General features: G+C 38.5%; 1 protein-coding gene and 1 pseudogene across 1 annotated transcript in view; one reads left to right on the forward strand and one right to left on the reverse strand.

The window, feature by feature from the left end:
* Positions 1–816: 816 nt before the first annotated feature.
* On the reverse strand, positions 817–1,275 carry LOC120428838 (histone H3.1-like; annotated as a pseudogene).
* Positions 1,276–5,258: 3,983 nt separating this feature from the next.
* LOC120428832 (lethal(3)malignant brain tumor-like protein 3) overlaps positions 5,259–17,531 on the forward strand; it is a 43,815-nt gene continuing 31,542 nt past the window's right edge. The window contains exons 1-2 of the mRNA XM_039593947.2: positions 5,259–5,471; positions 5,645–6,178. Coding sequence (XP_039449881.1) covers positions 5,759–6,178 — 420 coding nt within the window. The 5' untranslated portion in view covers positions 5,259–5,471; positions 5,645–5,758. The remainder of the gene's footprint in view (positions 5,472–5,644; positions 6,179–17,531) is intronic.

Raw genomic sequence — 17,531 nt, forward strand, 5'->3', positions numbered from 1 at the left:
GTCCTAAAAAGGACCAAATCTCTGAAAGAAAAGTTGAAGATTATTGAATTTCTGAAAAGAAGATTAAGTTATGAATCGTTATAAAGTTCTACGCCCTGGCATCCCAAGAAAACAAACGCCTTGGACGACTTACAACACTGGAAGAAAGCATTTATAGACAACTTACAAACCCAAGGCGACAAAATCCTTAGACAACTTGCAACCCGGGAGGAAACCATTTATAGACAACTTGCAATCCCAAGTTGACAACATCCTTAGACCACTTTCAACCCACCCAAACGTTTATGGACGACTACTCTACCAACTTGCTTTTGAATTTGCGCTTTTGGACGACCCTTCAAGACGCACAACCGAATTTCAAACGCTGAGGGAGCTGAACCCCCGAACACGACAGACTGGCGAACGCTGAGGGAGCTAAGCCTAAGAACAAGAGATCTTCCCAGATTTGTTACTTTTGCCTAGCTTGCTTGCTTAGTTAGTTTTAAATCTGGTCTGGTCTCTTGCTCTTAGAGCCTAACTCCCCAACCCAACAGAACTTTCAAACCCTTAGGACCGACCAAGACCCGTGCCGAACCCTAATTGGACTGAACACCCATTCAAAAGAGAGGAAGGAAAGAGAAGAACGATTTTAGTAAGAATGTTAAGAGCAGAATGGAGGGAGGGGGGGGAGGGCAGAGGGGTTGGGGGCGAGAGCAGCCTCAGAAAGCTGTGCATTCCGTCGCCCCCCGAAGACCAAAATTTGTTCCTGAAATTTAAATAAATTCAAATTATTGCAGTTCGCTGCCTCGTCCCGGGCCTCGGACGAGGGACGGGGATGAGGGCAACTCTTTCAACCGACTAGAATTTGATGAGATGTAATCCTTTCAGAAGCGCTCGTCACGAATGCGACGAGCTAGTTGGATGTCCTTGGGCATGATCGTGACACGTTTGGCGTGGATCGCGCACAGATTCGTGTCCTCGAACAGCCCCACCAGATACGCCTCGCATGTCTCCTACAGCGCCATCACGGCCGAACTCTGGAACCGCAGATCCGTCTCCTCCGGTGGCCGGCGCCTTCATGGCCAACTGCTTCCGCGGTGATTTTCCCCCGGTGGACTTGCGAGCTATTTGCTTCGTGCAAGCCATGGTCCTTAATCAGCCTCCGATGCGATGTTACTCCGTCGAATGTTACAGTCAGAATGATGGTCTGAGCTCTGGCGCGCTTTGTTATATATGATTTTGGCCCTCTACTTCCCCTCCTTTTCGCGACCGACACCAGTCGCGTTGCTTGGATGATTTTCCCCTCAAATTAGGTACCGTCATCAGGGGTGACATTGGGTCTGGGGGGTGAGATTGGGTCATACAAATTTCGGCTTTTTTGTATGACCCAATCTCACCCCCCAGACCCAATGTCACCCCTGATGACGGTACTTGACTCATTTTGCAAGCAAAATCACTACATTTTGAAAACGTATTAAAAGATTCAATTGTTTCTATAGTAAAACTATTAAGCCAATGTTTAATAAGTCCCTCTTTCATGATTGAAGATGTAACTCTTTCGTGAATGATTTGGTAGTCCTGAAAAGGACTGTTTAGTTTGACTTTTCTTGGCGGCAGCAGCATTCTGAGCCGGGGCGGTCTTCTTCGGCTTCGGGGTCTTCGAGCTTCTTGGCCGCAGTTTTGATAGCCTTCTATTACATTGGAGACGCCGTGGCCTTTGTCCTCTACACGGCACCAGCGGCCTTCCGGGTTTTTGCCAGCTTCAGCAAACTCGTTGCACCGGTTCCTTTGCGTCGGGTGAACGCCTTCCGGATGACATTTAACTGCTTGGCCAGGCCGCGATGTTCTTCTTAATAACCCGCGACGATCCGTTTTTCGGTGGCCGGCGGATGGTCTGCTTCTTTCTCCTTTTGCTGCTGCTGCTGCACCTTCCACGCCGGTCCGATGTGGACCTCTCGAGTGCTCGTTCCAAAATGACACGCGCGGGCGATGTTTGGTTGCTTAAATCGATTTGGATATGGCAAGCGGCTCAAAAGGGGCGCGGTCTCCAACGCATAAACTTTTTTTGCGCGTATGCATTTGAGACCGCGCCCCTTTTGTCCCGTTCTCCTATTCTGCCGACATAAAAGCAGCCAAACCTCGCACCCGCGAGTCATTTTGGATCGAGCACTCGAGAAGACCGCATCAGTCCATCGCGGAGGAAGCAGCAGAAGGAGAAGAAGAAGACCAACAGCAGAAGCAGCAGAACCATCCAGCCATCCAACCAGAATCTTTCCTCGGATCGGCGGAGGGCCAGCTGCAGTCGCAGAAGCAAACAAGGCCGCATCAGTTGCGGATAGGAACGAGTAAAATGACCGGCAAAACGACGATTATCGCCGCAGTGTGGTGAATCGTCCAAACATAAACGGCCCTTTTAAGGGCCACTAATTTATCACGAAAGAGTTATCCTTCAATTCTAAGCAAATATTCTATCCTTTTCTGACCTTTTTAATTAATCGATAGCAACTCAATCTCATTTTTCGGCGCAAATAGTGTTTTTCAAAGTACTGTCATCGGGGGTGACATTAGGTTTGGGGGTGAGATTGTGTCATACAAAAATGCAGAAATTTGTATGACCTCATCTCACCCCCAAACCCAATGTCACCCCCGATTACGGTACCTTCAAAATGTATTTGAGTTTCAGAAAAATTGATAATTCAGAAATGAGCGTGCATGAAATTATAGAGACAAATTCTTTCGTGATTGATTTATTGGCCCTGAAAAGGGCCGTTTGATTACGACTGAACCCGGTTCGCGAGGTCATCCTCGTTCTCCTCCACGACGCTCTTCCACCTTTTGCTGCTGCTCGATTGTTGCTCCCGCGCGAGCCCGATTAGGCCTGTTCGAACGTCCACAGCTTCTTTATCCTCATGTTGACTGCTGCTTCCTCCTTTTTCCGGCTGCTGTGCTGCTGCTGCTCCGCGCCGGCCTGACGTGCACAGTTCGAGTGCTCGTTCTAAAGTGACTTGCTTTTGCGAAATTTTCTGCTTATATAGCGGCACAGCCGGAGAACGGCACAAAAGGGGCGCGGCCTCGAATGCATACGCTCGCTCTGATTGGTCATCTGCCCGATTTGAACTGAAAAATGACTCATTTTGATTGCATGTTTTAAGCGCTTAAACTATGTTTAGTCAAAGTTATTATGTAATAAAACGATAGCTTAAGTCTTCCCCTTTCGACTGGTGATTGAATCTTCTGGATTAATCGATTGGGGGAAAAGATATAAGCGTTTGAAATATGTCAATTTTTTTCGCACGCTTGTGACGGTTTGGATCGAATTTCTGAACTGGCCCCCCAATATAGTAAGTAGAGACATAGTCCTATGTCAAAAAAAATCGATCTACAAAATTAAAAAAATCATCTATCGGAAATCCAAGAAATCAATACAATTTTTCACAGTATAAGAAAAGTCCAAAGTTCATGCTTACTCTCAAGTTGAACTTGCGCAGAATTTATTTTGGTTGGTGTAATCGAACCACATTTTTTTTTTGCATACAAATTTTATTAACAGATATAAGGCTTTCTAGTCACAAATTTGCCAACACATTCAAAGTATTTTTACATAACTGCTGGGAGATTATTTGCATCAGATCTCCTATCTGTTTCAAGCACAAGTTTTTTGTTAGGCGACTCCCATCTGGGGTTTTTGACTGACCGCTCGATATGTAAAAGTGAAAAGTAAATCTTTCTCAGTTCCTGAAGGGAACACCCTTGAGGAGTATCGGGACCGGCATATACAAAGCGGATTTAGTGGCAGTTTCATTCTCAACTTAATGTTAACATGTTAAGGTTAATGTTAACATTCCATAGGTCGCCTCCCTAAGGTATCGTGATAAGGTCCAGTTTGTGACGATGCACTAACTTCCCTTTACTAAGCAATCGATTCCAGAAGGGAAAAGATCACCAGTTGTGTTGGTCCGAGCCGGGTTTTGAACCCTGATCTACCGCTTACGAGGCGGAAGCGTTACCACTGGGCTACGTGGCTCGGTATGTCAGCCAACATATTTCGCAGGGCTGTGACAGCTCGCGCTCGATCATTGTTTGGATCAGGACACTGTGACGGGGAGTTCGTAATTTTTGGTTAAAATTATATTTTTTCACTGGGCCTACACTCAAAATCAGAAGTATCCCTCAAAAGGATACTTTCTATCCTTTTTTCAAGTCTGGAGTTTTTTTTTGAAAAGGTCCTATAAACCAAATTTTCATTTTTTGCTTTTTAAGTGTTTTTGAATACCCCTGACTCAAGGCGGTTCTAAAAACACTCAAAAAGCAAAAATTGAAAATTTGGTTTATTGGACCTTTTAAAAAAAACTCCAGAAGTTTACCCGGCGTCACCCTTTCAAAAGGGTATGTCAAAATCAGTACATTTTCGATACCCTTTTAAAAGGGTGACGACGGGTGAACTTGAAAAAAGGATACTTTTGACTTTGAGTATAGAAAGCCTTATAAGGAGTAACAGCGTTCGAGCCCCCTCTCCCCCAAGTGCGTTACGTAATAAAAGAAAGCTCCCATTAATAACGGATAAAAAGACACCCTTAATCAATCAAATATTTGCATTTTTGTATGACCCAATCTCGCCCCCAGACCCAATTTCACCCCCTGATGACCTCTCGATAAAAAACACTATCATTTCTGTTATGTCACGACATAGCTAGTTTGACTTTTAACGTTACAAAAGAAGCTTGTGTAAATTGTCGGATCCCTTCATTAAAAATATAGAAAAACAAATGATTTCAGGCACAATTTTCTTTTGATCAACCCAGAAAATGTCATATAACTTTAGTTGTTTTATCATTTTAGGTGGGGGGCTTTAGGTGACCCTAATTGAGGTCAAATAGGGGGAGGGTAAAAAAAAACTAAATAAAACTAAATTTCAAATATCAAGTCCTATTTTCAAAATTATGAATCAAAAATTATCACAGAATGCTCTAAACATTGGATAAGAGAATCTTTATGTGTGTTTCATTATGTACATTCATCAGAGGTTTTTTTTATTGAAGTTTAATTCACTCAAATGTTTGTTTGTTTGTTTATTTTTTTTTTCTCGTAAAATCGAGTCTGCACTGTAGACTGATTCCGTTATCAGCACTGAATTTTTCGAATCAAATCTCTTCATTCATTATTTCCTTCAGCTGAACAACAACACCATTCACCCATGAACTACTCTCTTCTCCTTTCTCACAACTCTCTCTCGCTCTCCTTCAGTCACGTTCACTCTCTCACCGCCGCACTCATCATCATCTCACTTATCACCAACGTCGACCCATCAGAGTCAGTCAGCAAGCAAGCAGTAGCAACATAAACAGGCAGAAGGATTTATGCTGCCACTATTTCTCACCTGCCACCAGATTACGGATTCCGTTGATCGTCCCCGTCCAGACGCAATCATCATCGCCAAGTTGGTGTCGGCCATCCTCTGTCCCGTTTTTGGTGCGTGTCCCAAAAAGTTGAAGGTGAGTGAATTTCGAAAACACACAAGCCACACAAATTACGTACAAAGTCGCGTTGAGGTTCGCGATTTGCTTAAGGTACTTTCGATTCTCCCTTTGAACGCTGCGTAAAGTTGTCCTTAATTTACATAACTTGAACAATAACCAGTGTTTGTGGTTTCTTACTTTCGATTCAGGGAGCAGAGTGTTGACGACCCTTGGAAGTGTGTTCCGAAGTTACGCGTTTGACGTTTGACCACTTCCTTCCCTGCTCGAGTAGCGAAGAGAGCGAGTGTCCTTGAAGCGGCGCGATGGATCCGGACGAGTTTGAAGAGTTCGTCGGGGCCGCTCTGGCCCAGCAGTCTCAGCCCCCGCAGCAGAAGGTCATCGTGCAGCGCAACTCGCCGATCCTGTTCCCCGGCGGCGGACCGTTGACGCTAAACGCGACCAGTTCGCTGCTGGTGCCCAACTCGTCGGTCCAGCCACCGCCGCAGCTGTCCTTTGGGACGGCGGCCGTCGGACCGTCCCTCGTGGATGCCACGTCCGTCATCGTGCTCAACAAGGACTCGCTGTCCACGCCGATGGCGATTCCGATCAACGTTGTGACGGCGGCGGAACAGTCGCATCAGCCGTCGAGTCAGTTCATGCAAAAGGTCGTGATGGCAGCCGGAACCGGAGCGGGTTCCGTACAGCTCATGCCCGCCGGAACCATGAAGAGCCTCCAGCAGAAGGTAAGTCATTGCGCTATTGATACGATGCATTCAGCAATCTGAGTCAAAACAGAGGAGAGAGATTGCTTCTCTAGATATGTTACGGCGAGTGCGGCAGTCGCGTTGACCATTTTCAGCGCATCTCAGCACTTTTGAACGCTTTATTTTTATAACTCACAAACACACGGTCGTCGTCGCCGCTCGAGCCAAGGCTTATCTAGTGCGGTTCGTGGCTTGACTGTCACGTTGCCTGATGTGTATACGCGAGTGAGTACTTTCAATTTGGCAATTTTGTGTGTTCGATACATTTGCTCTGAGAGGCCACCACTCTGGTGTTGCTGCTGTTTCGATAAACGAGTTTTTCAGATTTATGCGGATGCCTAGTTAGTGTTTTTTGTAAGAAGAGGTGGAAGAAGTATTGCAGTGGTAACCATCAATAGTGTCGTGTCGTTTTTGATTCTGGAAGCAAACATAAGATGGTGGTTGTTGTCTTTGTCGGGCAGTGAGGAGTGATAGCACATTGGGCTCCAGAATCGGTGCTGCTGGAACGTTGGCAAGTAAACGCCCTTTTCTAAGTTTAGACAAAAGTGTGTCTCTAGGATAACTTGGGCCACAACATGCTTGTACACCTGTGAAACATTCCTTCCACGAAAATACCAAAACAACAACCATACGGTTGTTACTCCAGCAAATCAATGCCACTTGCGAGAAGATTATGTGATAGCAACTAGCGTATATAACAAAGGAGAGATTTGACAAACACGTGTATTATTAGTTGTGTTGTTTACCAAGAGTTCCTTGATCAAAATAATAAGTACGGCATTCTAAATAGGGACATTCTGTGCAATTCTAATGGGAATTTGACTTAAGGAACAAACTCGTTTTTTCCAAGAATATTTGACCCATATCGCCTTATAAAGTGTTTTTAGTTGTATGGCAAGGGGGATAAAAAAATCATCTTGGTAAAATGATCTGGAATCTTAGAAGAATCTTGCATTCAATGTGGTAGGGTTGTGCTTTGGAATGATCTACATTTTCAATGTAATGTACTTGTTTGAGGGAAAAAAAGATTCAATGCACTTTAAACATTGTGATTACTTTACTACCTCTCCAAGACATTCTGTTTAATGAATCATCTAAGAGTGATTGGGACCCTTCCAACACATTTTCCATGAGGTTTGATCACTTTTATGAGAATTAGTCCCTTAACAGAATAAAAAGAAAATAAAAATTGGGTAAATATGTTGAAATAACTAAAACGATGACTAATGTTGCATTTGAAATTATTTGTGAAGTTGCCAGGTGTGAAATAACCGATTCGATGCAATTCGCATACTTTTTTTTTTTTTGTATTCCGATAAAGTGTAGCCTCTTCTGTCCCAAGTAAATGTAAACAATTTTCATATGACAAGCCTTATATTTTCAAATAAATCAAGTGAAAAGTATCGCAAAATGCTTCATAAATCTATACAGTTATGCCTCTGTCACAAATTTGCTAAATAATAAGACACGTATTTTTGTTTGGCCATTAGGGTGACCTACGCCGTGTTAGGGTGGTCCGAAAAATTGCCATTTTCGTCGATTTTTGCAAAAACCACATTTTTTAAAAATCATAACTCCGCACCATTTCAACTGACTTTAGCTGTCTTGAGCGCAAACGAAATGGTAGGCTTTGAAGGAAACATAGATAAATGTTTCAAATATCTAGCCAAACATTTCAAAAGGTAAAATGAAAACTTAAAATGCTCTCTTGAAGGCCTATGTCTGTGAATATTTTTGTTAGATTCCTCGGAAAATTTTACATAATAAATTGAAAAATAGGTTTTTCTGAAAATAAAAACTTTTTTGGAATCATGCTGTTTTCGTGGGGAATTGCTGTAAGGCTGGTACAAATTTTATTTAAAGTTGTCTCCCCTTTAAGGTGAAGCCGTTGATCATATTCGAAGAAAATTGATCATCACTGTAAAATATTCTGTATGTACCAAAAGGAATCAACATATGCCGGTTGTTGCCTTCTTGAAGCCACTGAAGGAATTTTTGATCTAAATCAATTGTGCTTCAAAATTTATATAATTTTGTGGCACAGTCATTGACGTCCTAGTTGACAATCATTGATTAATGACGATTTCCATAACTTCACAAGGAATGGGATAATCGTTACCAAAAGGAATCAGCATGTGTAGGGCACTATTCTTAACAACTTGTTGAAGGAATTTTGACAAAATATTGAAAGCGACGCAAAATTTATATCTTTGAACGAAAAATCATGACAATGATGGAAGTCTTCACGTTAAAATTGGCCCGAAACATCAGGGAGCAACTAAATATCTTTTCAAAAAACTTCAAAATGTCAATGGAAATTTTATTGCAATCAGCTGAAATCAACGCAGGAGATTTGCGTTTAGAATCATTTTTAGCATGCTTGGGTTGATTTAAAATACTTTTTGCAATTCCGTCGTGAAACTACTTACTTTTCCTGTCATTCTTGAACGACGAAATAGCCTACTTTTCTGTACAAAAAAAAAAAACAGAATCGAATAGCAACACTTTTCAAAATAAATGCTGAAAAGTTCTACTTTTCAGCACTCAAATGGGTGCTGAAAAGTTGAAGCTGAAAAGGTGAACCTCGTTGGATAAATGTACGACTCTTGCTAAAAAAATCCTCTTTTTGCAACTTGTTGCATAAACTACTATTGGAATTTTCGAAAATTTTCGATGTTAAAGTATTTTCGTAAAAAGTTTTTTTTTCGATATTTTTTTGTTTTCATCAAATCTTACATTTTTTGAAAACTAATGATTTCAAAACAACTGTCTAGTGAAAAATGAATTTAAAACCACTTTTTCCATGTAAATGTTGAAACTATGGCTTGTTAATTCAATAATTATACTTTTTTGTAATCGTTGTGCAAAATTATATTTATTATACCTTTAAATGCACAAGTGTTTTTGTACAGCCAGTATCATCGTAGCTCGGAGGGCTCGGCGACGGGTCTATATTATTAAAGTCCTCACCATAGCATCGTAGCTCGAGAGGCATCGAGCAAATCAAAACCTTATCCTACTAACAGAAAGAAAAGAAGCATATCATTCACGGTCTCATGCGGTGTCGTCCGAAATGGAGCGACAAACTCCATGTCTGATGATGAGTCTGCAAATTCAAGTACTGGACTAACATTCCTACCTTTGTCGAACTGCAGGCTTCTTGAGAAGCCGCCGGTATTGACGAATAAAGTAGGGATCTTCAGGGTTTTTTTTCATAAAATTAAAATGAATGGTTCCAAGGGAAGAGGAATTGTGTAGGGGTATTGGTTGATCTTCAAGGGTTAAACCACTAGCGTGCCCAGGGTGGGGCAACATGGGGCAGTTGCCCCACCATCCTCAGAAATTTGTTCTAAAATTGCCAAGGGGGTGTCCATAAACGACGAAATTTTCAAAACGCTCATATTGTTGCCCCACCTTCCTTGAGGATCTGGACACGCTAGTGGGTTAAACAGTGACGGATTATTGGCTCCCACTGATCACTTTTGATTAATTGTTTAACTTCAGCTGATGTGTGTGTGTGTGTGTGGTCCAATCCAATACCCGCTAACCGGTAGCGATATTATGGGAAAGTATAGTTTGCGATATTAGGGAAAGTAAAGTCTGATTTGTATATGCCGAATGCTGATACAACAATATCTCAGTCCCGGGTATTAGGTGGTGATAGCCCTCGCGCTGCTTCCAACGACCCGTTTCAGAATGACAGAGCTCCTTGCGGTCCAATTCCGAGGTCGCTGGGCATTGTTCGGCCCCGCCTGAACATAAAAGCAAGCATCTGAAGGAAACTCGATCTATATTTAGACTTCCAATCCCGTCAGGCAAATCAGGGATCAGCGCGTATTTAATATGAGAAAGAGATAAAATAACATGTTTCAACACTACGGATCGATTCACTGCTAGAGTGTAAACCTTCTGATGGCCGACTGCTTAGCGACCCAGACCACCAATCCGGAGTTCGAATCCCACCTGATTCATTTTCGTTTTTGTTCATATTCAAAGTTCAAATTCCTGATTCCAAATTTCAAAGGGGTACTGGCCGGGATTTGATCCCTGAACCTTCTGCTTGTGAGGCAGAAGTCGTAACCATTAAGCCACGGAGCCGGTAATAATTGTTTAACTTCAGCTGATCTGTCAATAACGGAGGACGGAGGTGCAACTCATCTGGCAATCAACCATACTTAAGGCTACCAACTCTTGCTGAGCAAAAATCCGTACATTTTCCCGATATGACACCATGGTATAAGATAAACTGTCAAGGAATTATTTAGATAAATTTGGAATTTGGGAATTTAACATATAAAACTGTATCGTTTTTGCAGCTTACAAATTCCACTTTGCTATCAGAGTGCTTATGACTTGCACGTTTAAAAATATTCACAAAATAAACCGTGATTTGCTGAATCAAATCTTCAATTTTTTTTGTTAAACTTTTAAAAGTTCACGGAATGTCAAGTTGGTTTTTACGAATAATATCATTCTCAGTGTTTTCACGAAAACATTTCTAGATTTTTATTTAAAAGGTCCAATAAACATGTGCAACACAATAGCTTACAGGACCGTTAAAAAAACTTTACATTTGCTAATTTGCTTTAGAAAGCCTTTGGTTCTTTTATTAAATAAATACGTTTTGTAAAGAATTTGGAAAAAAAAACAATTCTAGAGTTTTTTTTATTAGGTCCTATAAACATATGAAAGACAATAGTTTATTGGTCCTTTAAAAAAAACGTTACTTAATCCACCGGAAGGTGGTTGCTGCCTTCCTCCTAAAAGCCTTGCAACCACACACTTCGAAAGCTTTGGCTAACGCTTACTTAGTAAAGACACTATACATCTGAGTGCTGCCATCTAGGTATGATAAATTTAATGAACCATTTGAAAGCATTGCAGTGTTTGTGTGCGTGCACTGAGCGTAAAGTTCCGACAGCTATCCGCCGGAGCTTTCAAATTATGTAAATAATGACCCTTTTTAGTATCAACTAAAACAGTTTTTCGAACATATCTTTTAAAGTACTGCACCAAGCCGGATGAAATTTAAAAAAGACTTAAAGAACCTGAAGGCAAATCCAAAAACATAGATCCGGACAAAATCGGTCGAGCCAGTTCCGAGAAAAGTGAGTGAGAAAAAAAATTCTACGTCCATCCACACGCACAGACATTTGCTCAGAAGTTGATTCTGAGTCGATATGTATACGTAAAGGTATATCTGGGAGGCTTATTTAAAAAGTTCAATTTTTGAGTGATTTTATAGCCTTGCCTCAGTGAGGTGAGGAAGGCAAAACTCTGAAATAAAGAATTTCTGGAATACTATCCAAGTTATCCCTTTAACATCGACCTGACCTGACAATGTTATAAAAATTCAAAAGCTTTGGCCAAATAAAAAAAACAATTAATTTTTATTACAGTTATTAAAATTCCGTACAAATCCGTATTTTGCGAAAAACTCCGTACCAAAATTCCGGCCTGTTAAAAATCCGTGAAAAGGGTCGAAAATCCGTACGGTAAGGAAAAAATCCGTACAGTTGGTAGCCTTAACCATACTCATGAAATATATATAAAAAAAAAACTTTACCAACCATTAGGTGGTTGGTGCCTTCCTCACATTTTGAGTGCAATGCTAGGTAATATCTGAGATCCGGCCTCCACAAAGTTCATAAATAACACTTAAGTGCTTATAACTTTTGATAGGGTTGTCAGATCTTCAATCATTTGAACTCGTTGAAAAGGTCTTTCCTATACCCTTCTTAAAAAAATATAACCATATGGCGGATATGGCGATTGTCCACGACCCATACAAATAAGATTTTTTTTTTGTATGGACAATTGTCCACGAAGGGGGGGAGGGGGGTAACAGATTCCCAAAAAAGTGTCCACGTGGTTTATGGATGGTCCCTTTCGTGTGATTTTATAGCCTTTCCTCAGTGAGGTGAGGAAGGCAAAAACACGTGGTTCTGATGCCTTTCTAGTTAATGCTTCCTGATGTATTGAGAATGTAAATAAATTAAACATCAACTTTTATGTATTAAAGTTTGCTTAGTAAAAATCATCCAAACTATACAAATTAAAATATAAAATATTTAATTGAAATTTTCGTGTAATAATTGTTAGTTCAATACTATCTGCACTAACCCTGTTCTACCTCTGCGCTCCCATACTCGGTGTGCCGGTTCGCGTAATATACATATTCCCTCCCATATCACATGGACACAATTTTCGTGTATAAGTGTAGCATGCCTGCCTGGCCAGCCAAGTGTGTGTAATGATTTTTCACTTCAAAACCGGGTTGGATCGTGATATGCTATGCTCATGTCGTATAGAATAAAACATGCTCCACAGCTCAGCACAGGTATGTGGAAGTTATAGCAACAATATTCCTTCCGGGGTTCTCCGCGAGTTATGATTCCGAAGAGCCATCGAATCAACCGCATTGTTAATTAGGTTGAGCGAGCAGTCACCATCTATATAGGCACAAAAAAGAGTTAAAAATTAAGTTTTCCTAATCCGGGTATGCAAACTGTGACACGTGACTATAGTCTGAAAAGGTGGCGATGGTATAATGCGCCGTATGCAGTGGAAGCATGTGCAAATCGATATCATAACTGTTATTTGTTCTTCTTTGTCCTGAAATTTGACTACTCAAGTTACAAACCACCAAACCTTTTAAATATCCTTTTTACTGAAATATGGTTCGTTCGCTCTTTTTAGTGAACCGGCTCTTTAAGCGGCTCGCTTTTTTTGCCCACCTCTACAATACTTGCTATTTTTTGGCGAACAGTACATTACAGTTCGGTGATTAAAATCATTATTTTTCCGTATTCTGACATAGAGCGAATACCACACAAACTTTAGTTGATACGTTTTATTAATTTTTCTAAATAAAAGACTCTTGTAATTTGAAAAATATTCTATCTGTGCTTCGCTACAATTTTGCTCTTGCTCAATGCAATAGTTAAGACGGTTTTATTTTATCTAACTTGCTCTTCTAAACAATATCCGCGACACTTTTCCTTTCTCTCTTGGGCAAGACAGTGAGCGAGAGAGCAACTCTCGCTACTTTCGATTCCTCTGTTTTCCCATTCTTTTTCTCTCTCAGAATTAATCTTTCTTCTTCTTGTAATCATTCCAAAATTAAGATACCTTTCGTTCAAGTTAAGCATTACAAACATTTGTGGATGCTTATATTTAATTGCGAAAATGATCATAATTCGATAGTTGGTTGTTGAAACCGACATTTTTCTTTTCTTAGCTCTCTGCAAGCGACTAATTTTATTTCTCTCAAAAGCATTGGATCGAAAACATGGCTCTACAAAAAAGCGCATCCTTAGCATTATATCATTTGTTTAAATTTTGTTTTGACTGACGTGCCAAATTTTGAATTATGCTAGTTCCTTTATCCTTTTGAAGATACAGCAGTTTTAAAAATAAAAATGTTGATTTTTTTTTTTAAATGAACAGAACATTGACTGTTGCTAATTTGAAATTCATTCACTATATACAGTATAAAAATGAGCACCCAAAGATTGATAAAGAAATGTTTCTTTTCTATCTAGGAAAGACATACTGTCCTGCAATTTCGTATGGCTTTTGCATCATGTTAGGCTATTTCCACATGAAAATTAGCGAAAAAAAATCGTTGGATTACCCTAAAATTTTACTTTAAAACATTTAAGCCTAAACAGTTCATAGAAATAGCGTGTATTTCTATTTAAGTGTATTTTTCTAAACGCTCGTAAAATTTACTAAAAGCTCTTTATGAGAAAATGATACGATCCAACGGCTTAGAAATACAGCAATATTTAAATTACAAAAAAAAATAAATAACTTAACAGAACTATAAGACTATATAAAAAACAAACAAACATACTTCAGAGTTTTTTTTAAAGGTCCAATAAACCAAATTTTCAGTTTTTGTTTTTGGGTGTTTTTGAATTTCCCTGACTCAAGGCGGTTTCAAAAACACCCAAAAGGTATAAACTGGAAATTTGGTTAATTGGACCTTTTTAAAAAAAAAACTCCAGACTGGCACTTTTTGAGAGATTTTCTGCTTTTATTTTGTTTGCATACAATTTGCTTTAGCAAACTGTCCAACACGAAAAAGTGCAAATTTGTTTGTTTGTCATAGTCTAATGCCTCCTTAAACAGACTTTTCCGCAAAAAATATGATGAAACAGGCAAACTATCCAACGCCAAAACGGTGGGTATCTTGTCTAGTTTGTTTTCTTTTTTTTTGTCATAGACTAATATCTTCTTAACGCTCTTCTCAAATGTTAAACTCTAGTTCAACTGACTCCATTTATACGAAACTGGCTTTTATTCTTCAAAATCTTTCAAGCTTCACCTCAAAAAACCCGATTTAAGGTTCCACCTAAATCGAATTTTCCGCCCTGATTTTTTTTTTACCAAAATTGATATATCTTTAACCAGGTTACATTTAGAACCTCCATATTACCTCATTTTGTTGAAAAATGATTCACGAAGCTAATGAAACCAAAATTGATGAGATTGATCAAATAGTTTCTTGAAAAAATAAGCAGCACTCAAGATTTTTGAACGAAAAACTGGTGTTTGTATGGAAACCAAAAAACTTTTTTTTTTTTATGCGTCGATACACCAAAAACACTGTATAAACCATGCTCAGAACATATTGAGTCACTTGGGGACATTTCAAGGAATCGATTGGTACCCGGATTTCCCCGGAAGTTCCTCCCAAAGCGGCCAAAAGTAAGAAGGAAGTTGGAAGTCTGATTCCGGACATTTCCTGTCGTACCGGCATCCTTGCCTGGCCCGGCGTTTGTCGCATGCACAGTAGAAAAAAGCTGAATAAAGATGGTGAAAAAACCGAAAACAATAAAATACTTCAACTTTATCACCAACAACTTTTTGCAAAAATGCTATCAAGTCAATGATAATGAAATCTATTGGTTTTGGTATTATTACACACAATATTTCAATAATTTTGACTAATTTGCATTGAATGATTGGAAATTCCAAAAACAAAAAACGGTTTCTACTGTGCATCTTTTCTAAATATGTTTTGTTGCACGCTGATTGTTTTGTTGCACGTAGTTTGTTTTGTTGCTTATGTTTGTGTTGATACATTCATTGGTAACAGCTGTTTGGTTCGCGGTTCCGGTCGGATTTCGGTTCAAATTCCGCGATTAGAGGTCGGTCGGTCGTTCCGCGAGTGAGAAAGTGTTGTTTTGGTGCATGCGTGTGATGTTCCGGGAGGACAAGGCAAGCTGGTCAAGCAGTGTGTGAGTCTAATGTCCCGGGAGGACGGAAGAAACCCAGGTTTGCCGGTGGAGGTGAGCTGGTGTGTGTGTTGTCCCAGGAGGACGGAACAAACCCAGGTTTGCCGCGTCCTCACCGAGATCGTTGGAAGTAAGCTGGACCAGCGGTGTGTTGTCCCGGGAGAAAGAAAAAACGGGTTTTCCGGTGGAGGTAAACTTGTGTTTGTGTTGTCTTAGGAAGACGGAAGAACCCGGGTTTGCCGCGTCTCCACCGAGAAAGGGAGGACAAAAGAAGATCCAGGAGGACGGAAGAATCCCGGATTTGTTGGTGGAGGTAAGCTGGGGTGTGTGTTGTCTAAGAAGGACGGAAAAACCCGGGTTTGCCGTGTCCCCACCGAGATCGTTGACAGTAAGCTGGACCAGCCGTGTGTGTGTGTGTGTGTGTGTGTGTGTGTGTGTGTGTGTGTGTGTGTGTGTGCGTGTTGTCCCGGGAGAACGGTACAAACCGGGTTTGCCGCGTCTTCACCAAGAACGGGAGAACAGAAGAAGATCAAAATTACAATTACAAAAAGACGGAAGGAAGCCGGGTTTGTCGGTGGAGGTAAACTGAGGTGTGTGTTGTCCCGGGAGGACAGAAAACAACCCCGGGTTGCCGCGTCATCACCGGAACGGAAGGACAGAAGAAGATCTGGAAATGCAACTCAGTCGTAAGGATTAAAAAAATAATGAGATATCGCAAATTTTTTACGCTTGTTTGGAAACGCGGTATGGTAAGTATTTTGTAAACAAATGCATATATCTTGTATAAATAAAAAAAACTCAAGAAAAAACTAGTTATTCTAAAATTCTAAAATTCTAAAATTCTAAAATTCTAAAATTCTAAAATTCTAAAATTCTAAAATTCTAAAATTCTAAAATTCTAAAATTCTAAAATTCTAAAATTCTAAAATTCTAAAATTCTAAAATTCTAAAATTCTAAAATTCTAAAATTCTAAAATTCTAAAATTCTAAAATTCTAAAATTCTAAAATTCTAAAATTCTAAAATTCTAAAATTCTAAAATTCTAAAATTCTAAAATTCTAAAATTCTAAAATTCTAAAATTCTAAAATTCTAAAATTCTAAAATTCTAAAATTCTAAAATTCTAAAATTCTAAAATTCTAAAATTCTAAAATTCTAAAATTCTAAAATTCTAAAATTCTAAAATTCTAAAATTCTAAAATTCTAAAATTCTAAAATTCTAAAATTCTAAAATTCTAAAATTCTAAAATTCTAAAATTCTAAAATTCTAAAATTCTAAAATTCTAAAATTCTAAAATTCTAAAATTCTAAAATTCTAAAATTCTAAAATTCTAAAATTCTAAAATTCTAAAATTCTAAAATTCTAAAATTCTAAAATTCTAAAATTCTAAAATTCTAAAATTCTAAAATTCTAAAATTCTAAAATTCTAAAATTCTAAAATTCTAAAATTCTAAAATTCTAAAATTCTAAAATTCTAAAATTCTAAAATTCTAAAATTCTAAAATTCTAAAATTCTAAAATTCTAAAATTCTAAAATTCTAAAATTCTAAAATTCTAAAATTCTAAAATTCTAAAATTCTAAAATTCTAAAATTCTAAAATTCTAAAATTCTAAAATTCTAAAATTCTAAAATTCTAAAATTCTAAAATTCTAAAATTCTAAAATTCTAAAATTCTAAAATTCTAAAATTCTAAAATTCTAAAATTCTAAAATTCTAAAATTATAAAATTCTAAAATTCTAAAATTCTAAAATTCTAAAATTCTAAAATTCTAAAATTCTAAAATTCTAAAATTCTAAAATTCTAAAATTCTAAAATTCTAAAATTCTAAAATTCTAAATTCTAAAATTCTAAAATTCTAAAATTCTAAAATTCTAAAATTCTAAAATTCTAAAATTCTAAAATTCTAAAATTCTAAAATTCTAAAATTCTAAAATTCTAAAATTCTAAAATTCTAAAATTCTAAAATTCTAAAATTCTAAAATTCTAAAATTCTAAAATTCTAAAATTCTAAAATTCTAAAATTCTAAAATTCTAAAATTCTAAAATTCTAAAATTCTAAAATTCTAAAATTCTAAAATTCTAAAA

This window comes from Culex pipiens, chromosome 3, assembly GCF_016801865.2.
Source record: "Culex pipiens pallens isolate TS chromosome 3, TS_CPP_V2, whole genome shotgun sequence".
NCBI lineage: Eukaryota > Metazoa > Arthropoda > Insecta > Diptera > Culicidae > Culex > Culex pipiens.